The sequence below is a fragment of the Camelus ferus genome, chromosome X (genome assembly GCF_009834535.1).
Source record: "Camelus ferus isolate YT-003-E chromosome X, BCGSAC_Cfer_1.0, whole genome shotgun sequence".
Taxonomy (NCBI): domain Eukaryota; kingdom Metazoa; phylum Chordata; class Mammalia; order Artiodactyla; family Camelidae; genus Camelus; species Camelus ferus.
In genome coordinates, this window is record NC_045732.1 from 48,042,875 (window position 1) to 48,069,262 (window position 26,388).

The 26,388-nt window shown below is 45.2% G+C and overlaps 1 protein-coding gene across 2 annotated transcripts in view; it reads right to left on the reverse strand.

Annotated features, from left to right (window-relative positions):
- The window catches only part of HDAC8 (histone deacetylase 8), a 178,548-nt gene that overhangs the window by 19,658 nt on the left and 132,502 nt on the right, over positions 1-26,388 (reverse strand). The window contains exon 10 of one of the 2 annotated variants that reach the window (XM_032474364.1): positions 5,164-5,269. The exons of the other annotated variant lie outside the window; for it this stretch is intronic. Within the exon in view, the coding sequence (XP_032330255.1) occupies positions 5,164-5,269 (106 nt within the window). The remainder of the gene's footprint in view (positions 1-5,163; positions 5,270-26,388) is intronic. 2 annotated transcript variants of the gene reach the window in all.

Consider the following 26,388-nt stretch of genomic DNA (forward strand, 5'->3'; position numbering starts at 1 on the left):
GACCACAGCACACTTCGGGCAGCAGGAGCCGGCTGGGTTGGCTTCCTCCACCTTCTTTCCTTCTCTTTTACATCTCTATGCTGCTCAAAATGGAGCTGGAAGGTTCAATTACAGTATGGCAGGGTGTGGGGGAGCCTGGCTAAAAGGCATAGGTCAGGGGCCAGAATTTCAAGTGCTGCCCATGGCTGTCTTCCTCCCATTTCCAGGGAGATCTCAGGTTTTAGGGGCTTTGGATCAGCCACATGGAAGGAGCCGTGTGTGTAGTATGAGGTGGGATGTGTTTACTGGGGGCGATTGGAAAAAGCAAGATGGGGTGATGAGTAGATTCAACAGGGCAACACTGCAAAGAGAAAGTCCAAACAGCCTGACTCCAAAGCCTCAGTTCAGACGGATCTGGGTTCAAATGTCTGTTCCACCATCCACGAGCACAGTGTGTGGTACATAGTAGGTGCTTAGTAATTACTTGTTGAGTGAATGAATAAGGGTGACCTATGGCAGATGGGTACAGCTCAGCGGTAGAGTGCATGCTTAGCATTCATGAGGTCCTGGGTTCAGTCCCCAGTACCTCCATTAAAAAAAAAAGGTGACCTTGGCCAAGTCATTTATCCTCTCTGAGCCCGAGTTTCCTCATCTGTAAGATAAAGAGTAGCTATCATTCTTATTGTTTCTCCGGTGTTGTCTCTCCCCACACCCTCACTGGTTTGCCAGACCATCTCCCCAAACCTGCCCTGTTGAGGCTGCTGGACTAAGCCTCCTTCATTAAGGGTCCGAGAGTGCAGATGTGCACAAGGCCTGCTCTTCCCTCTTGTGTCCTCCCCGCTCCCTTCTCCTCCTTCTCACTGCGTGGTCTTGTTTGTTTCCTTTTCTATCCCAGGCAAACTTGGGGTAGAGTTTGGGAACTCAGAGCAAGTGAAACCTCCAGTTACAACACATACTCACAGATGAACAACTCACCCTCCCCAACGCCCCAGATCGGGCCAGGGCTGCAACCTGAAGCTTTTGGCCCCCTAGAGACTTTCACTTGATTCAAATGTCATCAGTCCCAGGGATTAGAAACCTCTACCCCTGTTTCCCCATGCCGAGCTAGTCAGGCTCGGGGAACTCGCCGCCTCTGGGGATTGATCACATCAACACGGTTCCAACTCTGGAAGGTTCACTGTGAGCCAGCTCCTGTGGAGGACGTCAACCAGGGGAAAGGCCAGCAAGTTTAAGCACGTGAAGATGGGGCGAGGGTGACTGCAGCAGCAGTGGCCATGAGCTAGGCTGAGCGAGCCACTCTCTAGCCCATACTTTCTCGTGAACGATGACACATCTTCAAGATTGGTTGGCACAAGAAGCGCCATTTGTGAGAGCAACACTTAGCTCTTCTCTGTATAAAGCTAACAGTTTGAAGAGACTCTCCCTGGTTTTCTTTTTGTCTTTTTTCCCTCTCTTGGGAAGACTACTGGGCAGTACAGATGGGATAGGGTGAGGTCCAAATTTGCCTGCCCCTCTAGTCATCCTGTGGCGTATGGAAAGCATCTCTGTCAGATGACCCTCCTCAGGTTTGATCTCCCATAGGTTAAAAATCCCATCTTTTGTGCTTCTCAGGGATGTAGTGAAAAAGAGAAAAAAAAACCCCTCAAGCTCAAAGGCTAAACAGATTCAGACATGCTGGTGAAACTCCCTCCCATAGAGTGGAGCTCAATTCATCCACTCCCTCAGTGTCATCCCACCTCCCCAAATAATCCTCGCCTCTTTCCTACCACCTTTGCTTTTCGTGGGGTCGGGTAGGGTGGGGGAGGGGGAGGTAGGCAATCTGAGAAATGGCTAGCCTTGCTGAGGTTTTTATATGCAAGAAAAAATGATAGTCTTGTAGGCAGGTTCAGGAAAATCTTTCAGAATGCAGAAAATTCAGCAGCCTCTCCACACTGACCATTGTCATGGCAACGCACTATCTGATGGCAGCATGCGTCACCAGGCTGGAGGGGCACGGTCTCAGTATAGCAGGTTAGTCTGGCCATTTTTAGCAACATTTGGACTTCTTTCTAGCCTCATTTATTCTAGGTTTTACTGGATTTCTTTTTGATTCTGGACTTTTGAGCTCTGCTCATTTGCATGGCTAGAACACAAGACACTGTCAATGTGAAAGGGACAGCTAAATGGAAAATCTGAAGAGTCCTAGTATTCTATAGCAGCTCTACTGGCTGTCCGCCCTCCCTGTCTCCTCCCCACCCACTCTCAGCCACTTAGTCTCTTTTCTTCTCCTCATCAATTCTTTCCTATACACAGCATTACCTCCCCCGCGCCCCTCCCCCCAACAACAACTGTGACTCATCTACCAACCCCTGCACTCTTACCATCTTTTTATTGTTTTTCTATTTTCTCATTTTAATGTACATCCTAGAATCTTGGGGTTGGAAGGAACCTTAACAATAACCTAGTACAGTCACCCTTGTCCAAAGGCAGGAGACCCTCTACGATACGACCCCCTGGGGACTGTCTAGCCTCTATTTGTATGTCTCCAGTGACAGAGACCTCATTCCCTTCTAGGAAGCCTGTTCCACTTTGGACACCTCTAATTGTTAGAACATTCTTCTTTCTACTGAATGAAAATCTGCCTTTTAATAACATCTACCTGTGGGTCGTAGCTCTGTGCCCTGTGACCACATAGACTGTCTATGGCTTCTGCTCTGTGACAGCCTCTCAGAGATATGAAGTAGAGACCACATCCCCCTGGGTCTTCTTTTCTTCAAAAGCCCAGCCCCTCCAACCAGACCTCTTGGAGCCTGGGCTCCAGTCCTTTCCATCCCAACTGACCTCCTGGAGCATCTGCTCCTATTTGTCTAGGGCTCTTTTAACATGAGGTCGATACTGCATTAGCATCTCTGGATGGCCACCTTGCCCTGATGACTCACACTGAGCTACATGCTGACTAAAATCCCTAAGTCTCTTGTGGACAAAATGCTGCAAAGCCATGTCTTCCCATTTTGCATCTGTCCAGCTGCTTTTGAGGACCCGATTCCTGGTCCATACACTTTCTCCCAGTTTAATTTCCTGGTGTTGTGATCAGAATATTGCTTTCACCTGTTATGAGATTTGAAAAAATCTTGACTTCCATGTAACTTACATGTCCTCTAAGATTTTCTATTTTTTTAACCAACCTCAAACTCAGCTTTTATCTCAAGTCCTTTATTTTATTTTTTAAATTTTTGGGGGGTAACTAGGTTTATTTGCTTGCTTATTTATTTATTTAAAAAATTGGGGGGTAATTAGGTTTGTTTGTTTGTTTGTTTGTTTGTTTATTTGTTTGTTTGTTTGTTTGTTTATTTATTTATTTATTTATTTATTTAACGAAGGTGCTGGGCATTGAACCCAGGACCTCATGCATGCTAATCACGCGCTCTACCTCGGAGCTCTACCTTCCCTGACTCAAGTCCTTTAAAAACGTGTTCCTCTTTTGGGTTTCTTACCTCTCCTAGTTCTCTTTCCTTTGAATTACTTCCCTTATGTCTTCTCTCGCTTGTCATTTCCATTTCCCCAATAGCAAGATGTCACCACTCTCTGGAGCTACGGATCTGGGTATGCGTGCAGGAAAGCATGAGGGCATACAGATATCTGTACATATACATAGGTAGGAGCAAGGAGCTGCAGAGGCTTGTTTAGTTTCTCTGTTTCTATTGCTGTCTGTGTTCTACCAGGATTTAGAGCCTGGATGGGGGGAAAATGGCAAGGATGAAGGAAAAGAGGTGAGAGAAGTTTGTCCAGGACCTGCAAGGGGCAGGAGGAAACTAGGGTGGGGAGCCCTAGTGTTAATTAGGGCTGTAGGGCAGTGAGAAGGACTGGAGAAAAGTCAGGAATAGAATGTTTTCCAAGGCCTTAAAGATTGGAGAAGGGAGGAGGATTCAGTTAGGAAGGGAGGACTTCTGAGGTCGGGAGCCACTGAGAGGCCAGAGGGAGGTGGCTTCAAACTACAGGGGCAGGGGAAGGCTGAGGGCTGTGGGATACCTTAGAGAGCCAATAAGTGTTTCTATGAGCATAACCTTATGGGTCTATGACTCATAAGCTTAGAAAATTTTCTCTCTGGTCAAAGGAGCCTGGGATGTAGAGTCCCTACCTGTGGACTGGGCTGTTGTCACAGACTGGGCTGTACTAGAGGATAGGGCCTTAATGTAACCCTCGGCAAAGACCCCTCAGGACACAACATGTTCCCTCCAACTAACTCTGGCACAGAACGGGCCCCCCTTTTCATGTTGGATTCTGTTCCAGTGAGGGAGTTGAAGTTCGGAGAACTGGTGCTAACTTGGTTGTTTATATGAATAAACATGGGGCTTTCATTCTTATGATGCCCTTGGCCTCTTAACTCTGCAAATAATTAGGATCCAAAAAAATATGCACGCATATACACTAATTCAATGAAACAGGAACGTGGGTATCAAAACTACTTTTAAACAATGGTAGATGAAGTGAGTTGAGTTGTGAAGCAGCAACTGGGTTTGGAAGCAGGGGTGCTTTTCCAAGCTGAGGACGGTGTTCCCAGACAGCTAGTGGTCAGTGTGATCAAGAGGGCAATAACAGGATGACTGCCATTTTCTCTCCATCCAGAGCCCAGAATAATCATAGACCAGACTTAGGGAAGGGAAGGATAGCGTAGCAGCCTCATCCCCAGGGCTGGAAATGAGACTGGGGATCCCACTTGCAGGAGCATCAGAATCCCTGACTAGGCACTGCGGGCTCAGTCACTCAAGGCTCTAATGAACCAAAGAACCACATTGGAACCGAATGTCTGCAAGCCCCCCCCCCAAGTCTGAATTGACCTGAACTTTCCTCATCCGAAAGAGGGTTTTACTATTGCCCTTTTCAAAGAGAGAGAGTTCCAGGGCACACTTTAGAGCTGGTTTTCCACTGGAGGTGCCTCAAGCTAAACCTTTTGTTCTCCCCGAAGGTGACATTAGCTGACCAAATGACAATCGCAACTGGAATGGCCAGTGTGGAATTCCAACTATAAGCTCTCAGGCCAAGGAGAGGTTCCCCCTTCTGAGTCAGGGTAAAGGTGAGCCACCAAAAGACAAATGGTACTTGGGGAAGCCACAACTCAACTGATGGGCCGCCACAACTCAACTGATGGGCCACCACAAGCTGGGTGAAATGAGGAAAGGGCAGGACTAGAGGAGGGGCACTCACCTTTGATGTAGTTGAGGATTTGCTGGACTCGGTGGGGCTCATTGCGGTCTGGCCGGCAGCTTGGCGTGATTTCCAGCACATAATCAGGACCATATGCTGTGAAAAACTGTAAGGGAAAAGGGAAAGGCCAAAAAACAAACTAAACCACAGAAAAACCTCCAAACCCAACCACATACAAACAGAACAATCAAAAGAAGCCCACCGCTCCCAATGAGGCAAGGGAGGCCAAGGTGAGCAGGATAGGATGATGCCACAGGAAACTGTTCCTATCGTGCAAATTTCCTGGGACAGTCCACTGCAAAATTCTGTAGCTTGTTGTTCAAGATCCTCTCTGCTCTGGTCTCAACTTTTCCCTCCAGCCTCAGCTCTTACTGCCCCACAGTCAGCTAGTCACATTGGCCCATTCAGGCTCTCCCCAGTGATACTGTGCTGGGTCCTCCCTGAGGATCCCTGCCATTTGCTCTTTCCTGGGACCTGCAAAGGCCCTCCCCCAATCCCTGCTGTCTGTGAAAAACTTCCCCATCCTTCCTGGCAACAGCTCAAATGTCACCTCCTTCACAAAGCTGTCCCTCATTCTCCACCAACCCCCAGAGCGTTCTGTTGGTACGTGTCTTATGGCCCCTGTTCAACAAATAGACAACGCTTCCCTGCATATCACATACAGGTCACTGTGCCAGTTGCTGGGGGTGCTACAAAGATGGACAAGCCCTCCTCTGGGGTCTTCTAGGCGTTCACCAGCACATTCTGCACTGGGAAGAGTTGTCAACAGCAACCCGATTTCCCTGCATTGGATTTTCAGCTCCTTGAAGGCAGGCGGCACATTTGTCCTATTTACCTCCTTGGTTGTTACAGACCAAGGCAGCTAGCTACCTGTTAGTTTTGCTTGCCTGGAATTTCCTGAACCAGGAATGTCAAATGAGCCTAGTTTCTCTAGGTTTTTTCTTTCTCTGTAGTAGCGTTTATTTGTTTTTAAATTCAAGGAATCAAAATAAAGGTTTGGGGATCCTATTTCGAGCTCACTCAATGACTCCTTGTGACCTTTGGTAAGTTACAATATCTGATTCAGCTTCTCTACTAAGGGCCCGCTTGGGGAAAAACACCCCACTACAAAGGGAATCATTCAATTGGGCTGAGTCTTTGAATGGGAAATATGCAAAGCTACTATTTCTGTTTAGTTTTTAACAGAAATAGTATTTGTGCACACTCTCTGGAGAGAGAGCATATGGTCCTTAACATTATGTGCTTTCAATAGTGATATTGTTAGGCGGTAAGTAAGCCAGGGAAATTCAAATTCCATGGGAAGAAAAAATGGTACAGAGAGCACGAAAAAAAGGAATCTTGGTATGTGTCATGAATTTGATGTCATTCAAAGAGCCTTGAAAAAAATCATCCAGGGTGATTACCATTGCCACCAAATTATCCTTGTTAAGAGTCTGGTTGTACATCTGGCACCGTGGGAGAGGTTGTGGAACAATCTCCAGGGATTCTAACAGCGTCTTTGTGGGATCTACGGGAGTAATTTGATGGGGAGAAGGCTTTTGCATATCCACGATAGAAAACTCTACACATTTAATTAAAAGAAAAATGACCAAGGGGGTGGGTATAGCTCAGTGGTGGAGTACATACTTAGCATGCACAAGGTCCTGGGTTTAATCCGTGGTACTTCCATTAAAAAAAATAAAAGACAGACAAAATATTTAAAAAAAGAAAAATGACCAAGACTGTGCCAATACTTAAATGCCTTTTTAAAAATTTTGGACTGACCTAGAAAGGAGAGAGGGGCCTAGCTCCCTCCAGCTGGAGTTATTAGTCTCTGACATCTGATGCACCCTGAGTTCTGGAGATCGAAGAGGACTTGAATAGATATAGTCTTTACTAAACCCACATATGGAATGGACAAGAGGGGTTACCTGAGGGACACATCCAGAAACTAACTCCTCCATTATGATCAAAGAAATTTGAAAGGTTTGTATTTTTAGCCAAGGAGGGCCCCTCCGTCCAAGTCCGAGGACCTCGTGGGCTTGGCTCTGGAAGAGAAGGCTTCAAACAGGTGTGGCCCTCTCTCCTTAGGTGGCCTCTCTGCTTCCAGAGGGTGTGAAGTCGTACCCTTGTTTCCTGGGTATGGAGAGATGGGTTTAGAGAGGGCAATAGAAGAAAGGCAGCTGCAATGAAGCAGCCACTCTGGGAGATCCAAACCCTTGGCATCAGAGTTGCTATAAAAATCAGAGACAGAGGGCCTCACTGAGGTCTAGAAGGAGGGAATGTTCTGCCTCCATCTACGAAGATAACACTGTTGATCCTCTGTCAGCAAGGCACGTCGTGAGCTATCTGTTTCGAGCTGAGCGTCTGGAACAACATGTCCTCGCTGGGAGGGCCTGCTGTCTGGTTAGCTGTGCGCTCCTGCTTTAGCCCCCTCTCAGACCAAGAGCACACGAGGTTGCGAGCTGGTCAGCTGGGGCCAGAGCTGACTGCCACGTGACAGAACGCAGCTCGACTGGGGATGTGGAGCCTCCCTCCTGTCCTGGCTGCATCAGCACCTGGCTGTAACCCAGAAATAACCCATTCTTTGCTGAAGCAGGCTGGTTGCAGGAAATAGCCAAGTCTGGGTTCCTAAACATCTCCCCACTTTTGCCAATCCAATATTTTTCCCAGGTCCTGCTTGTTTGCACTCTTCTTAAGCTAGGGGACACCGATGATTTAAGAAAGTCTCTGTTTGGTCAGCCAGTTATTTCCACAGGGAGGCTGGCTGGTCCTGGCCTCAGGAAGATATGCTTGAGGCTGAGGGAAGCGACAAGCACCTGGGGGCAGGGAGTGGGGGTGGGCAGAGGCTGTCTCTAAGGCAAAGGTGGTGCCCTCTTCCCCTCTCTGGCTCTCTCATGGCATTTCTGTTTCTGCGTTTTATCCTGCTGTTATTTTTGCACCCGTTAACTCTTTTCTACTGGACCATGAAACCCTGCAAAGGCAGCAACTTCTGTCACCCTCTCTTTGCAGAGCCTGTAGGGTTGAATGTAAGTCATCCAAGATTCCCCTTAAACCTTTGTTTTTGAAATTCTGTTGAATTAAATGAACTCACAAAACGTTGAGCTGGCCATTCTGTGAATTCTCAGGAATAACGCAAAGAACCAACTGACAGCATTATCAGCGTTTCTAGGCTCTGGAGGCAGCGTGGTGAGGTGGGAAGAGCACTGGCTTTAGAGTCAGGCAGAACTGCATGTGTGTCCCCACATTTAGCTGTGCGCCTCAGGCAAGCTTCTCCATCTCTGTTTTCATCATTGCTACCAGAGGAATGATAAACGTTGACCGGGCTGGGATGTTAGGAATCACAGAGATAATAGACATGAAAGGGTCTAGCACATGGTAGGACTTTCATGCATGTGAATTCTCTTCTCCTGGGGCAAGAAGCCGTTGCCTAACTGGTGCCTTACCTGTACCCTGGGGGATGCTGGGCAGAACACCGGGGGCTGTGAGGCAGAAAGAAGAGCCTGTCCTGCTGCCAGACAAAGCCCTGCCGCCCCAGTGGCTTCCCGTTTGCTTAAACCATGAGCTCCGCTTAGGGCCAGTGGAGAAACTGACTTATCTCACAGTTTCCTGCTCTCGGCTCCTGCCACTTGTTACTTACTGGAGAGGTGGAGGGGAAATCTGATCGCACAAGGCAAAGATGTTGGGGTGGAGGGATTTGGCCGGCACTCGAAATAGCTCGAGGCCCCACCCTGAAACTGCCCTCCAGTCCTGAAGAGGAAAGGATATGGGCAAGCGGCGATGCCATTCCCAGACAGGTGGAGCCGCGCATGAAAGAGGCCAGCCGGCCGCCGCCGGCAAGTGCAAACGCTGGCTTTGATCTTAGGAAAGGAAGGAGGGAGGTGCTGACCCCTCTCCACCTCTTCCCCTTTCCCCTCAGCACTCCTTTTGCTTTCTGGGTTTCTGTTTCTGCATTTTTTTTTCAGGGAACACAGTGGTAGGAAGGGGGAAATGGAAAGTACGAGGTGGGGTGGAGGGATGGGAGTGGAAGGGCATGGTACGTGAGGGGAGCTGGTCCCTTCTCGACCCAAGAGTCAATGAATAAGGGAATGAAAATAGCTGAGTCTCGTTCAGTTCAGCGCAGTTCAACGTGCCTTTCTTGCTCACTTCTCTCCAGCCCTTGCTCACGCAATGCCAATAGCATTCCCTGAGATATTCGGGCCAAAATGATATTCAGAAGAAGCCTTAAGGTTGCTGTTATTCCTTCATCGTCCTATTTGGTCACAGGAAACCAAAACACAAACCTGGAACAGCCAATCCTTTTCTCCTTTCAATTTTTTTTAGTACCTACTATGTGCTTGACTAGGTTAGTCCCTGGGCTACAAAGACAGCAAGACAAGTTTAGTAGGAGGGGTTATTATAGAACAGTGTGATGAGAGGTTTAATAATAATACTAAGGGGACAAGGAATAACAATTGATATGTAGTAAAAGCTTATTACATGTCAGGAATTTAAAGTGTCTCAGCACTTTTTATGGACTGACAATTCTCACAACCAACTCAAATGGAGGTGCTAGAAATACTTCCATTTAAGATGAGGATCTGAAGCACAGAACAGTCAGATCACTTGACAGAAGTCACACAGCTGGCATGTGCGCCGTGAGATTTGAACCCAGCTCATTCTGGTTGGACATAAGCACTCCCTATAAGAGCCTCCAAACTGCCCTGAGGAACTGATTGTGTAGGGAGGTCCGCCAAAGGGGTCTGGTGGGTGGGAGGGAGGCACTCCCAAGAGAGCCTGGGCGAGGGCAGGGAGTGTGGAACAGAACAGCATACATTGGGCACTGAAATTCATTGGATATGGCTTGAGGGTAGGGCAAGGAGAATCAGGACATGAGGCTGTGAGGCAGATGAGTTTCACAGTGGGCACTGCCTGCTTCTCACACTAAGGCATTTGACCTCATCCCAGACTAGAAGGTCCATGAGGGCAGAACATTGTTTTGCCCTCTGTTGCAGTATTAGTTCCCCAAACAGCGCTTGTCCCGAGGAGGTCGTCAATAACTATTTGTGGCATCAGTGAATGGAAATTTGGGGGAGCTTGTATGTGAGGGGATGAACAGGTCAGCTATGCATTTCAGAGGGACTCGATGGCTACAGTGTGGAGAATGGAATGTAGTTTGAGGGGAGGACGGCAAGTCAGGAGAATCAATGAGGAGGCTGGTGCTGGAGCCACGATGAGTGGTAACAGGGCTTGAACCAGAACAGTGGTGGGAGGAATGGAGAGATTAAAAAACTTGAAAGATAGCATTGATAGGACTATACAATGAGTTGGGTTTGGGAAAGAAGGAAGAAGAGAGACAAGGAGTTCCCACTGTGGTGGAGGTACAATAATGGGGTGAGGAATACAGGCAGAGGACAAGGGTTCATGGCGGGGAGTATGTGTGTGAGTAAGGGTGCAGTGGGGAGCATGTTGAAGGTCAGGATCCTGATGGTGTTCTGGAAGGTGGGAGAGAGGTTGGGCCGAAGATATGGGATATGCATTATAGATTTGGGAGTTATCAATGATGTAAAGGAATTGGACAAGAATTGCCAAGGAATTGCCTTGGCTGGCAGGGGAGGCTTACTACGGAGTGAGAAGAAAAGAGAGGCAGGGAAAGAATCATGGGGAACAGCTAACACTTCAGAGGTGGATAGAAGGGGAGGAAACTGCTCTGGTGATGATGTGAGATGTTGCAGAGAGGTGAAAGAAAAGGAGGGTGGTCTTCTGATTGGTCCACAGGAAGGAGCTCTTTGCTGCAGCCAAGTCTGCAAAGGTTGTGGACAAGGCCCGACTGGAGGGGGCTGAAGAGTCAAGGGGAAGAAGTGGAGATAAGAATGATGGCAAGAATACATAATCTCTCTTTCACTTTCAGGAGTTTGGTACAGGGGCGGGGCTAGAGTAGGGTGGGTATTTTAAGATGGGAGGATTGTAAGTAGATTTAGAGGCTGAGGGGAAGAGCCCATAGGATGGGAGTCAGAGACAGCCTGTTAGGGATTTCAAGATCATTGTATCCAACTTTCTGGCTCCTTAGCCAGAGTTCTACAAGGGAAGAAGACTGTTTTATTCATATGTATATTACCTACAACTCCTAGCATAGCATAGCTCCTGGAAAATAATAGGTACTCAGTTAATGTTTGTTGAATGAATGAAATAAAATGTATTTGGGATTCTGAAGACATTCACACCCAGTAAAGAGAATTAGGGTCTTGAAGGATGGGGTGATGGCTAATAAGCGGGGATGGGATGAGATGGAGGGTAGTTAGTGGAGGCAGGACAAGTCTGGCTAGTTCGCTAAAGTTGTAGAAAGGGAGCATGGGAAATTAACACAACATTGGAAATTGACTACCCTTTGATTAAAAAAAATAAATGAGGGGAGAGTATAGCTCAGTGGTAGAGTGTATGCTTAGCATACACTCGAGGTCCTGGGTTCAAGCCCCAGGACTTCTTGTTAATAAATAAATCAAAAAACTTAATTGCCCCCCCAAAAAATTTTAAAAAATAATGCATGATTTAAAAAAAAAGGAGGTGAGCGTAGGAAGCCTTGAACCCCAGGTCAAGGAGATAAGACTTGATGTGACGGGCATTATCAGTACTGGGGTTGTGCCTTAGGAGACCTGGGAGCAGCACACAAAGATTGAGTGACCTGTGACTGTAGTTCAAGGGGGAGATAACAAGGGCTTGAACAAGGGTGATGGAGAGGATGGGAAAGAGACATTGCGAAGGTAGACTCACAGGGACTTTGGTAATTGGTTGGCCATGGAGGAAAAGAGAGCAGGGGAGAGGTCAAGGTTGACCCCTAGATTCTGCGTCTGGGTAAGCGGGAGAATCAGCACCACTGATAAAGCGGGGGTGAAGCAGCAGGAAGAGCTAGTTTGGCTGAGGGAAGGGGATGGGTTTCGCTGGGTTTGAGATGACAGTAGGACATGTGGGTCGCTATGTCTGTCAGGCAGCTGGAGATGTGATGATGGTGTGTGAAAGTGAGGTCATGGCTGGGAACTAAGGCAGTAGGGGATAAGAAGAGCCAGTAAATAGGCAGAAAAAGAGCAACCAGAGAAGAAGAAAAAGTACGGTAAAGCAAACTCTCTTGGAGCCCTAGGGATGAGATTTAGCATGAAGAAGATACCTAAAGGGGTAAATTCGCTATACTGGCAATAGACCCCTGTGGCTAAACTCATATCCTTCTCTCCCAGTCAGTAGGGGATACAGTGACACCACTTCTCGCCAGCCCCCCTTTTCTAAAACCCCCTATAGCTCCCAACATTTTTTTATTGTTAACTCAAGGTTTACCTTTTCCTAAAAATTAGACTTGATCCTATCAGGGTAAGGCCAAGGGTGATGCCAATCCCTTTACAGACCTCTGAGGCTTTGCTCTGTCTTCCGTTGGGAAGGTTGTGCTGGGGACTGTGATGTGGGCCCTGACCAGGAAGAACATTTTTGGTCCAGAATTACCCTGTGAACAAAACTCATCACAACGAGAATCACAGAGCACCAGTGCTTTGAACCACAACACAGTCTCATAAGATTCTTCTCAATCTTTCCTATATCACCAATTACTCCATCAAAGAACCTGGGTCCAATTGTGATGGAAACAAAAAAGCTCTCTTTTCCCCCAGAAAAAAAACATTTCTGTTTACAGGAAATTCAGTTATTATATATATCCTTTATGGTACATTTTAAGAACATAAAATTGCAGTGCTATTATTGGGAGTAAATTTTATTGCCATGGCTTTACAACACAAACAAACAAAAATAATAACGCCATTAGTCGTTGGACTGAACTGGCAGGAAGCAGCACATCAAAGGCGATTGCTTGGAGGCAGGGGAACGGGGGAATTAGGAGAGTCCAGAGCACGACTGACAGGTCAGGGAGGTATGGCCTACTGGGGACAAGATGTCACATGTGGAGGTGGACACAGGGATGGAAACCCAGCACCCCATCTAGATTCCATCATTATCCCACGTGCAGGGCTCACCTTACACCTTGAATAGAGTCGCTACTTTAGAAATGCTTCATGGTGACGCTCCTATACCAGTAGCGTTTGACCAAATGAGTGAATGAATGAATAAGGCATGGGCAGAGTTTTGTTATCCAGAAGTTTTAATGGTATTTTAACTCTTGGTATAGAAAAAGTTTATGAAGCAAAATATCAGATAAACCTGGGAAATGGTTTATTTGAGCACCAATTATATATAAACAAAGAATATGCCCAATATTAACTAGTCTTATTTCATTAGCTAAAGTACTTAGGAAAAAGAAAAAAAAAAGAGAAAAAAAAAATAAAGTACTTAGAAGCTTCATGAACACATGTGTATGTATAGCACTTTAGTATATTGTGTGTTTAGTGAGGTTCCCATGTTACTTAATCCATAGTAATATATGTGTATGTGTGTGTGTGTGCACATGCACACACGTTGCGCATAGGCACATGTTCTATTACATGCTGAGCATTATTCTAGGTCCTTGCGGGGAAGCTGAATACAAAAAAAAAAAAAAAAAAAAAGAGTAAGGTCTGGTGACTGTTCTCAAAGAGATGAAAATCTGAATAGAGAGAGAGATAATTACAGGAAGGGCAGGGGAATCAATTCAAGCTTAACTGTGTGGTATTGGCTGGAGTACAGTAAAATGTCCTCACACGTGAGGGGCACTGGACCAGCTAGTTGATTTGTCCAAGGTCATGGTGCTAAAGTAACAGATGTGACCTTTAACTCAGGGCTTCGGACTTTCAAACCAATGGGCTTTCCATTACACCACCAAGCAATAAACATGGTGATTAATGAGTGAGGTTTCTGGAGTCATATAGGATGAGCTCTAAATCTTGGCTCCAACCTTTACTAGCTGTATGACCTTAGGTGAGTTACTTAACTGTTCTGTGCCCTGGTTCTCTTTGTCACATGGGGATAATAATGGAACATACCTGATAGAGTTGTTGTGACAATGAGTGAGTGAATTCATGTAAAGCACTTAGAATACTGCCTGGAGCAGAGTAAACGCTCAGTAAAAGTTATTATTAAATGCTAGATATCATTATTATTATTATTATTATTATTATTATTAATAGTGCTTTCTCAGCTGTACAAAGGAACAGGAGTTCTCCATCTGATGGATGGTAGCAAAACTAGATTTCTTGACTAATGCCCGTTCAGACTGAATGAGGGTAAACTTCTGAAGAGCTCACCCTGTATCCCAAAACTCACCCAGAAAGAGGGTGGAGAGGTCAAGAAGAGAAGGACAGAAATGAATGAGACTGAGAAAAATCAAGAGAGGAGGTGGGAATGAGAAATTGGAAGTGGTGGGGAAGAGGGGGTGCAGAGGTGATGGAAAGGAGAGGAGAGAAAAATGTGTGTGTGTGGGTAAACTGGCAAGGAAGGGAAGGAGGGACAGAGGAGGTGGCAGAAGAGACAAGGGCAGGGTGGCCGCCCATTCACTAGGGGTCTCCCTGCCGGCTAAAGTTTTCCTTCAGGGTGTGGTTTCAAGGGGTTTGGGGGAAGGGCCCTGGCCAAGACTAATACCTTCCCCACATCACTGCTGATCCTCAAATTTCCACTATTAGAGAGAATTCCTCCTTCATAAATATGTGCAGGGCCAACTCTGGTTATACCATATGTCTCTGTTCATCAGATGAATATTTTGGAAACAAGCCTACACACGAAGCTTTTTTGCATCAATTTTTCCTCCAGCCGAGGGTGGGGATGGCAGAAGAGAGGGCAGGGATATTGCTTTACCTGGCTTGATGCTGGATGAGTACTCAGATGACCTTAAGGAAATGGATTCTACGGGAGGATTAGTAAGTGCTGCCTTGGCTGGATCCTCACACTACTCCAAGCAACTGCCCTCTCTGTTCCTTCACTTCTGACCTTTGTAAGGTCTCTCTTTCTACACCACCTTGACCTCTTCATTTCTCAGACACTCCAACCCACTGCTTTCTGGATTCTTCCCCACACCTCCATTGAACCATTTTCTAGAAAGATAGCAAGGAGATTTCAGCTTGTTGGCATCTCTGACTGATGGGTGGTAGCCGCTTGGGGTATTGTGGTGAGAAGCATGCTGAGGCTGTGTCTGGGTTCAGCAAGAAAATGTGCCAAAATCAGTTTGTCATGTAATCTTCGGGAGCACCTGGTGGGCAGAGTGGGGGCTGAGGGATGCAGTCATATGTGCCCTATATTTGCTATTTCTGTCTTAGGAGACCAAGGGTGACCCCCTAATTACCCAACTTGATGTCTTCTGCTTTTCAGTTATCACCCATCCTATTGGATCTCTCTCCAGCACACATCATCAACTACCCCTGCCCCCATTTAGGGCACTGTCTTCTCTCTCATCCCCACTCCTCTCTGTTCCTTCTCATTCTCCTACCCTGGATCCTCTTTCTTCACCTGTCTCTTAAATGTAGTTGTCCCCAGGTTGTACTCTCAGCTTTTTCTCTCTTGCTGCACAAGTTCACACTCTATGCTGTGGTTTGAATCGCTTCCTGTGTGGAGATCCTACATTTCTGAGTTTAGTGTTTATTCCCAGCCTCTGACTGCCATTTATAATTATCTATTGGACCTTTGTACCTGGAAAATTTGAACTCTTGGGACTTGAGGCTTAATGGGTTCCAAGTCAAGCAAATCCAGTGTAAGCCCTCCTAAAGAGACCATTCACCTTCTGTTTTTGAGTTCCCTCAGCACCACCAGTGAGTCCCATCACACAATAAGCTCCTCAGCAAAGATTTGAACTTCTGACCCTGAATGGGTCAGTGGGCTTACGTTTTGTTTAGAGGTACCAGATTTTGTGCTTTCAAGACACCTGAAATGTTAGGGGATAGAGATTAGGGGATCTCTGGGAGATAGTCCCCTTATTTGACGAACAATGATTTTTCTCCTTGCCCTTCGGCAGATGAAGAAAAACATATCTAACTGGGTGCAAACAGATGAAGAGAGGCATAGGGTACTCCCAAGACTGGCATTATCTCGAAGCGGATAGCCAGACAGCAAGCAATATGCTTGGGGTAGTATCTGCAAACACTCCCTGCTCATAAGCTGGGGCAGGATGCAGGGTGGGAGGTGCTTGGGAGACAACGATGAAGCGGACAATCTCTGGCCTTGAGGGGCTTGCAGTCTGGGAGAGAAGACAGACTGTGCAGGAATAACTGTGATGAGATGAACATTCCAGGTGAGTAATTTTCTAGCACAATGGAAACTCAAGTGGGAATATCCTTAATTCTGAGTGTGGATAAGGCTTCATGGAGGAGATGGGAAGGAACTGAACTGGCCTTGAAGGATGAGTAAGAGTTAAAGAGGAAGGGAGAGAAGGTCAGAAAGGCAGAAGGGGCAGAATGAGGACAATGAAGATATATTCTAAACATGTCATCAAAAATGAATTTATGAGAAAGAACAGAGTCCTGGGTCATAACTGGCACCCGCACAGCTCGGTAAGCAACTTTCTTGTCTTCTCTGAATAGCACATCTTTCCCTCAAAAAGGACAATGATAACTGATGGGCTTGGCAGAGGCAGGGGAAAAGTCACAGATGGACTTGATATTCCATCAGAGTCGGATTTATCTCATGTATATCCATCACAGTGGTCACTTGGGAGCAAATCAGAGTTGTACTTGCTTAGAACCTACTGATTCATTTGTTTCCGTGTTTGCTGGGTACCAACGTCTCCTGAGCACTCCTGGGTAGCAGGCTCTGGGTATGAAGAGATGACTGAGACTGAGCCTCTGCCCTCAAGGAGGGGGTAGGGAGGCAGCTGGCCAAATAGGCCATTCTAATGCTCTGTGGTAAGTGCGCAGGCAAGAGCTAGCTCCTGGAGTCCAGAGGGAAGACAACGCAAAGCTGTGCTCTCTGAGTCAGCCTCGAACTGCTTTCCCTGTCTCCCCGCCCTCCCTGAGTTTTCTGTCCGAAATTCAGATCCGATCATGTCATTCCCTCGGCTTAAAAACCATGGCTGGCTCCCCACTGACTGCAGGACCTCGTCCAAACTCTCAAGCGGGACATACAAAGGCCTTCACAGTCTGGCTCATCCAACTCCTCCAGTCTTATCTCACAGTCCGGGCTGGGCTCTGGCCCCCTAAACTGTAGCCACACTGAACTGGTGTGTCTCTTCCCGCTCCTCTTTATCTGGTCAATTCTTCTGCTTCCCTCATGCTCCTGCTAAATGTTGCTTCTCTGCTGCACTGGCCCCAACTCCCCCTGATGGAGAGAGTTCCTCCTCCGAGTTCCCACAGCTCGCGGTCGACCTCTCTATTCCAGGCCTTATCGCGTGAGAGTGAAATTGTTTGTCGATGTGCCCATCTCCCCCACTAGGCCAGGTTCTCCTCAAGGCTGGGAACTGGGCATTATCCTTTTCCTTCTCCTGGAGATTTGGTCTGGGCCTGGCACACAGTAGGTGCTCTGTACATCTTGGCTGAGTGAATGAATGACTCTGACATGTGGCCGCTTGGACCCAGTCATTGTCAGCAGCTGGCCTGACTTAACATGAGTGATGCATAAAGAAAGAAGGGCAGCCAGAGTCGCTGGAAAGCAGGCAGCTCTAGTGACATCGTGAAAAAAAAAAAAACAACAACAAAACCAAACTGGAGCTGGCGGAGACAACGCTCCCACTCAGGCTTTAACAAATGACTCTCCCTTCTGAGCTGCCCCCTCTTGTCTGCTGTCCCATTCCCTTTCGAAAAGCCAGTCACTGAAATGATTCTCATTATTCATGGTCGGTGGCATATCCAGGAAACACTTAGTTTACAAGCAATTAAAATCCGCTAAAATAGATTTATGCGGGTTGAACCTGATCCTGCTGGTAAGAAGGCAGTAAATGACTTACATCTTGGAGGGGGATTTGCTTCCTGAGGTTGCTCTTTATCACTCTTTTATCTACTGGACGAGTTTGGTGCTAACACGGCAAACATCTGGAGGTCCTGCTCGAGGCAGGTGTGCAGTGAATGGGGCGAGGCGCGTGGAGACAGCGGGCAGAACCGCAGCCAGCTGTCCGGGAAATGTGTGAACACTACCTCTGCCCATACCCGCCCAGCCATGGTGGGGGAAAGGCTGGCTCAGCAGCCGGGAGCTTGGGGCAGTGGGAAAGCTCCCAGCACCGTGATCAGAAGCTCAGTTTCCACTCACATTGGAACCACTTGGAATCACTGAACCCCTCGAGGTTCAGTCTCCATACTGGTAAAAGGCAGACACTGATCTCTACCCTCCCCACTTTAAAGGGCTGGGTATGAGGATCGATGGAAGAAGAAATTTTGTGAAAAGCTCTAGAGGCTAGAGAAATAGAGGTTTCACTTTCATTACAAAAACTCTAACTGGTCCCCTCCATGCTCTAGAAGTGGTTAATGCTCGTCAGCAGATTAGCAAAGGTGTACTCAGGCAAGTCCTCTAATAGTTTACTTAAAGAGTCCACACAAGGACGCTTCATTACCTTGCCAGCTCAAACCAACAGCGTTTTAATGTCTCTCTAATGAAGACAGCAGTCTGCAGCTAAGCAAACAGGCCATTTGGTCGAGAAAAGACACAGGGCAGCAAAGGTCTAGCACATGGAGTCTAGGTATCCCCAGAGACTGTGCGCCATCCCTCCCCATGGCAGGCTCTGCTTCTTTGGGATGGACTCCAGGGAAAAAGGGCTCCTTCTGCTGCTCTGGGAAACCTAGAACATGTAGTTAAACCATTCAGTGGGCCAATATGATTGGTGCAAAACTGAGAATGAAGGAAATCGAAATGGCATATTTCAGCAGCAGCTTTGGAGCTAAGTTCAGAGGAACTACTTAAAGTCTGGCCCAAAAGCACGATTGGGGAATCAGAGACCATGGAAAATCAGTAAACTATGAGTGACAGTTGACCTGGAAGTCTAAATTTAAATTATTCAGGCCTTGAGATACTTTTTTTTTTTAAATGGAGGTACTGGGGATTGAACAGGACCTCATACATGCTAAGCACATGCTCTACCACTGACCTATACCCACCCTTTGGCTTTGAGATACTTTAATGGAAAGTAAATTGGGAGTTCGAAATTTGCAGATACTAACTACTATATATAAAATAGATAAACAAGTTTCTTTTGTATAGCACAGTGAACTATATTCAATATCTTGTAGTAACCTATAATGAAAAGGAATCTATGTATGTATATGTATGACTGAAACATTAGCTGTACACCAGAAACTGACACAACATTGTAAGCTGACTATGCTACAATTAAAAAAAAAAGAAAGAAAGTTATGTAGCCTACATCTGAAAAAGAATCCTGGGTTCCTTCATGCTCTGTCACAACTCCCTGCCTTTCTGGTCACCATTCCTTTTGCAGAGAATGCCCGGCTCTCCCTTCTCAGCCAAGACCATCTCCTTCTTACTCATCTTTCAAGACCCAGCTGGAACGTAACCTCTTTGAAGTCTCTGCTGACTCCCCAAAGGAGAGGTCTTTGCTCCCACCTCTTTGCCTCCACCAGGTCTTTTACAGCCCCCTGGCCTCCTCTGACATATTTGTTTACACACCCTTCTTCACTGTTTGGACGGGATTGTAGCTTTCAGGGGCAAGGACCAGATGGTAGCCTTACGTAGCACAGAGCTGGGACAAAGTTGGGCCTCACTCGAGGCCGGCTGAATGGCTGAGCATTTGGGCATACGTGCACTGGCCCCATTTATCAGGTCTGCACAGGACCCGATGGGAAGGCTCATTAGGCAGCGATTTGCTATGGTAGACATGCTTCTTCCACACTGCTTTACCTGATTAGCGACTGTTTTGGTGCTAGCAAGCAACAAGAAACCTGCTGGTCAAGGCAGCCAGACGACTGACCGATAAGGCAGGACCTGGCCCAGGCAATTAGCTTGGTTCCCACAACTTGCAAATCTGGCCTGGAAAAGGGCTGCCCTCCACCCCTACCCCTCAACTCTCCTGTGCCTGCTTCTCAGGAAGTTGCCCAGCAGCACAGACAGCCTCATTTCATACATCTGAAGATTGAAAATGCAGCCGTGACCAGAGAGGCAGGCCTAACGGACGGAGCCTGACCCAGCCTCAGCTCCCACAGAAGCTCCGGCTTGGCGGCCACAGCCTCCGGTTCTCCTCCTGGTTCTGCTAATGATGAACTCGATAGTTTTGGACACATAGGCTCATCTCACATTCCCCATTCCCCGAGTGGGGAGAATAATGAAGATGTTGCATGGACTGAGTCAATAAAGAAGCTTGACTGAGATCCCTGTGGACGGGGGAAGCAGCACTTGATGCTGGCAGAGCCTGCGGGCTTTTGTTGTTTTGGTTGTTTCTGTTTGTCAGTGAATCATTCTGCCTCGAGCCCAGATGTGCAGCTCTTGGAGAGGAAGAGAGGAAGGGCAGGGAGGCAGGCACCTCCGGCCTGAGCTGCAGCAGTCAGTGCAGACGGAAATGGACCGGACTGGATGCGACGGGATGGGATGGATGGGACGGGATGGGAGGGGTCGGGTGAGACGAGATGGGATGCTCAGTGGCTGGTTTGCCAACAGCTGGTCTCCTGTTCCCTGGTAGGGACCAGGAGCCGCAAGCTCTGAAGGCTGTGCATACTGAAACACAGTACTGAAACGGAAATCAAATTAAAGCTTGTGACAAAGTCAATCTGACACATCTTTAATGATACACATAATGATTATTGTGCTGTACTGTAATTAGGCATAATGGTAAGCAGCTCTCAGGAATGACTGCAATTACGATTACTTTTACACAGCTGAACCAATATCTCTGAGGTCTGCCAGGATGGGGGTGGGGCCGGGGGTGGGGGTCTGGATAGGAGGCAAGGCATTTCTTTGGTTCTCCTTCTTCTCCCTTGCCCATCTCTCCATCCCTTAGCAGGGAACAGATAACAGATCTGATGAGGGGTTTGGATGGCTAGCCCCTTTCTCCAGCCAGGGAGAGGCCACCCTAAAGCTTCTAAGACTAGGGAATCTGGAATGTTTAGAGGTGCTTTGGGCTGATTAGTCCCCACTTCCCCATGAGGCCTGAAATTCTACCAAGTGTCCTGAAGCCCAAAAAAGTATATGACTAATGTATAAATCATGTTTGGATCCTGGTTTGAACAAATCCCTGCAGAAAGATAGTTTTGAGACAGTTGGGTAAAACATAACAGTGGACTAGTATTAGATAGTATTAAGGAATTATTAATTTGTCACCTTTGATAATGGTTTTGTGGTTATTTAAGAAAAGGTCCTTATCTGGTGGAGAAACATACTGAAATATTTACAGATCAGCAACTGTGGAATGGCATGGGACCTGGGATTTGCTTGAAAATACTTCAAGGAAAAAAAAATGGGGACTAGAAGAAATAAGAATGGCAGAATGTTGATAATTGTTTGAAGGTGGGTGATGGGTATATGGGGGTTCATTATACTCTTCTCTCTGCTGTGGCTATGTTTGAAATTTTCCATAACAAAAAGTTAAAAAAAAATATGTACCCTAGAGTGCTCTGACAGTGATTCAGACATTAGTGAAAATTAGTTTGATCATGCTAACAATATCTAGCAGATGCAGGCAGCTCTCCGGACTGGGATTTGGGATTGGCAGAGCAGGGAGTGTGGGCAGGTTGGAGGCCTGGCTCGGGTAGAGAAATATGTGGGAGGTAAGAGGGAATCTGAAGGGTCAGGGACAGTCTGAAAGTTCTGGGAGAGAAGGCCAGGAGTGTAGGGAGAGAGGAAACAGAGCGTAATAGGGGCTCATGTCCACCTGTTAGGGTCCCCGCTTATCTATAAGTTCCTGGGGGTTGGGTATGTATCATAATCCTCTCTGTCTTCCCCAGAGCTCCCAGGACATTCATTTATTCACTTATTTTTTCATTAATTTATTTGCAAATATTTATTGCATGCCTACAATAGCTAGGCAGTACAAACACGTGTATGTGGTAGGCAAAGGAGATAGAACCATGAACAAAAGTGAACAAAATGAAGTCCCTGCCCTCAGGGAGCTCACATTCCAAAGGGAAGAGACAGACAGTGAATACACAGCAAGGAGAGACTCAGATGGGGAATAGTGCTGCCAAGAAAAATAATGTCGGGTAAGGTGGAGAGGGAAGGTTGAGGAGTTGTTCAGGAACAAACCTGCCTGGCATTTAGGCCCTTATGAGCTTTCCCAGGTCCTGCCTGCAGCCTGGCTTTCGGTCATGTTGGACTCCATGCCTGAGGGTTCCACCAAGGACTCCTGGGCTCTTGGCCTGTGTGTATGCTTTAACCTCATTCTTGACCTAATTGTCCCCTCCTATCCCTGATGACCCCACATTCCTCTCTAGGTCCTACCTCCTCCAGGAAGCTCTCCCAGGTCCTTCCCTCCTCCCACCTCCACACTTTCACCTTGGTCTTCTCTGATCTCCATCACCCTTGCGTGAATCTCTACTACAGATTATAATTCTCTTCCCGACTAGACTTTGAGCTCTTGGAGAAGTCTGTCTTTTAAAAAAAAATAATTTTATTTTTAGGGTTTTTTTGGGGGTAATTAGGTTTATTTATTTAAATGGAGGTACTGGGGATTGAACCCAGGACCTCGTGCACGCTAGGCACACGCTCTAACACTGAGCTCTACCCTCCCCCTGAGTCTGTCTTTTTATAACTATATGGAACAGGGCCTAGAACACAGTAGGGATCCTATACATGCTTAATGAATGGATAGATGAAAGAATGAATATGCTGCCTAGCAGAACATCAAAGACTTGGGAAGCCTCCTCACCCTAAATCAAATGCTAGGGAAGTTGAGGTGCTAGTGTGGGTTCAGATATCAAAGAAAGAAATGGGATCATTATACTTGAATAGGTATTACACTCTATCATGACGATGACAATGATGATAATCATATTCACACTCAACATTTATTGCATCACTCTGGATCAGACCACTCAGGTTTTAATTTTGTCTCTATCGTTTCCTAACTGTGTGATTTGGGGCAGGTTATCTACATTGTCTGTGCCTCAGTTTTCTCGTCTAGGAAACAGGGATGATGATAACTGTATATATTAACCACTATATATAAAATAGACAAAAAACAAATTTCTTCTGTATAGCACAGGGAACTGTATTCAATATCTTGCAATAACCTTTAATGAAAAAGAATATGAAAATGAATATATGTATATATATGCATGACTGCAACATTATGCTGTGCACCAGAAATTGACACACTGTAACTGACTATATGTCAATAAAAAAAACAGTATGTATTAAAGTGAGAGAAAGTTCTACAAAGTACTTAGAATAGTACCTGGCGTACAGTGAATGGTATATAAGGGTTTTCTATTATTATTTATTACTGCAAGACAGTGACTGCTAAATGTGTTATTTATTCATTCATGCACATTGAACGCATGCCAGTTCCAGGCCCTGGGGAAAGAGTGCTTTCATGGAGCTTATATTTGATCTAACTTTATCCTCATACAGTACAAGGGAGGTACTGTACATATCACCATTATATAAAGAAAAGTGAGGCTTAAAGCTGTTAAGTAACATGTCCAAGGTCACAGAGCTCCTAAGCTGAAAATGAGGATTCTACCTCTGGTCTGTGTGACTCTAAAAACCATTGCTCTAGACCAGGGGTTGACAATCTATGGCCTATGGAATAAATCTGTCCCTCTATTTTTCTCCCCTTCAGGATATACTTTGCTGTTTTAGAGTATGCAATTCAGAAATTCACAAGTGGTGTATTTATAAGGTTGTGCAACCATCACCACTGTCTGATTCCAGAACATTTTCATCACTTCAGAAGAAAAAAAACATACCCATTAAGCATTAATTTCCCCACCCTCCTGCCCACTAGCAACTGCTAATTTCCTTTTTGTCTCTATGGATTTGCCTGTTGTGGATATTTAACATAAGTAGAATCATATACTATGCAGTCTTTTGTGTCTGGCTTCTTTCACTTAGCATGTTTTCAAGGTTCATCCATGTTGTAGTGGGTATCAGTACTTTATTCCTTTATTCCTGGATGAATAATATTCCACTACATAGATATACCACATTTCATTTATCCATTCACCAGTTGATGAATATCTGGGTTGTTTCTACTTTTTGGCTATTATGAATAATGGGGCTATGAAATTTTGTATACAAGTCTGTTTATGGCTATATACCTAGGAGTGGAATTTCTGGGTGATTTGTTAACTTTATATTCAACTTTTTGAAGAACTACCAGACTCTTTTCCAAGGCCGCTGCACCATTTTACATTCCTACAGCAATGTATGAGGGGTCCACTTTCTCCACACCCTTGCCAACACTTGCTATTGTCTATATTTTTGATTATAGTCATCCTAGTAAGAGTGAAGGAGTATCTCATAGTTGTTCTGGTTTGCATTTCCCTAATGACTAATGATGTTGAACATTTCCTCACTTCTTTATTGGCCATATCTTCTTTGGAGAAATGTCAATTCATATCATTTTTCCCATTATTCAGTTGTGTTATTTTGCTTTTTATTATTGAGTTATTGAGTTGTAAGAGTTTTTTGCATGGATTCTGGATACAAGTCCTTTAACAGACATATATCTGCAAATATTTCTTGGAAAAATATTTGCAAATATTTCTCTCATTCTGTGGGTTATCTTTTCACTTTCTTGACAGTGTTCTCTGAAGCTCAAAGGTATTTAATTTTGATGAAATCCAATTAATCTATTTTATCTTTTTTTTAAAAAAGTATGATAAAAGCACTATCTGTATTTTCTTTGGTAGCTTGGGTATTTGGCATTATACTGAAGAAATGAATCCAAGATTATGAATTTTACACCTACAATTCTTCTAAGAGTATTATAGTTTTAGCTCTTACATTTAGGCCTTTGATTCATTTTGAGTTAATTTTTGTATTTGGTGTGAGGTAAAGTCTAACTTCATGATCTTTTGAAGGTAGATATCCAGTTGTCCTAGCAGCATTTGTTGAAAAGATCATTCTTTTCGCATTGAATGGTCTTGGCTCTCTTGTCAAAAATCAATTGGCCATAGATATATAGGTTTATTTCTGAACTTTCATTTCTATTCCATTGATCTATATATCTCTCTGTGTGCCAGTATCACTGTCTTGACTATTGTAGCTCCACAGTAAGTTTTCTTTTTTATTTTCTTTTTTATTTTTTAACATTTTTATTGAGTTATAGTCAGTTTACAATGTTGTGCCAATTTCCAGTGTAGAGCACAATTTTTCAGTTATGCATGAAGATACATATATTCATTGTCACATTCTTTTTTGCTGTGAGCTACTACAAGATCTTGGTGCAGCCACTGTGGAAAACAGTATGGAGATTCCTCAAAAGACTAGGAATAGACTTAACATATGACTCAGTAATCCCACTCCTGGGCATATATCCAGAAGGAACCCTGCTTCAAAAAGACACCTGCACCCCAATGTTCATAGCAGCACTATTTATAATAGCCAAGACATGGAAACAACCTAAATGTCCATCAACAGATGACTGGATAAAGAAGATGTGGTATATTTATACAGTGGAGTACTATTCAGCTATAAAAATGACAACATAACGCCATTTTCAGCAACATGGATGTCCCTGGAGAATGTCATTCTAAGTGAAGTAAGCCAGAAAGAGAAAGAAAAGTACCATATGAGATTTCTAATATGTGGAATCTAAAAAGAAAAAAAAAAAAGAACACATATACAAAACAGAAACAGACACATAGACACAGAATACAAACTTGTGATTGCCAGGGGGAAGGCAGGGTGGGAAGGAACAGACTGGGAGTTTGAAATTTGTAGATACTGACAGGCATATGCAGAATAGATAAACAAGATTATACTGTATAGCACAGGGAAATATACACAGTAAGTTTTAAAATCAGAAAGTGTGAGTCATCCAACTTTGTTCTTCTTTTTCAAGATTGTTTTGTATATTCTTGATTCCTTGCATTTCCGTATGAATTTTAGGATTGGCTTGTCAATTTCTTTAAAAAAAGAGAAAAACTAGCCCGGATTTTGACAGGAATTATGTTGAACTGGTAGATAAGTTTTGGGAACATCAGCATTTTAAGAATATTAAGTCTTCAATCCATAAACACAAGTCTTTTCATACATATAGGCCTTTAATTTCTTTCAACAATGTCCAGTAGTTTTCAGCTTATAAGTCTTATACTCCTTATATTAAATTTATTTACAAGTATTTCATTCTTTTTGATGCTATTGTAATAGGAATTATTTTCTTGATTACATTTTTGATTGTTCATTGCTAATGTATTAAAATACAATTGATTTTTGTATATTGATCTTGTATCCAGCAAACTTGCTGAACTTATTTTTTTAAGAGCAATTTTAGGT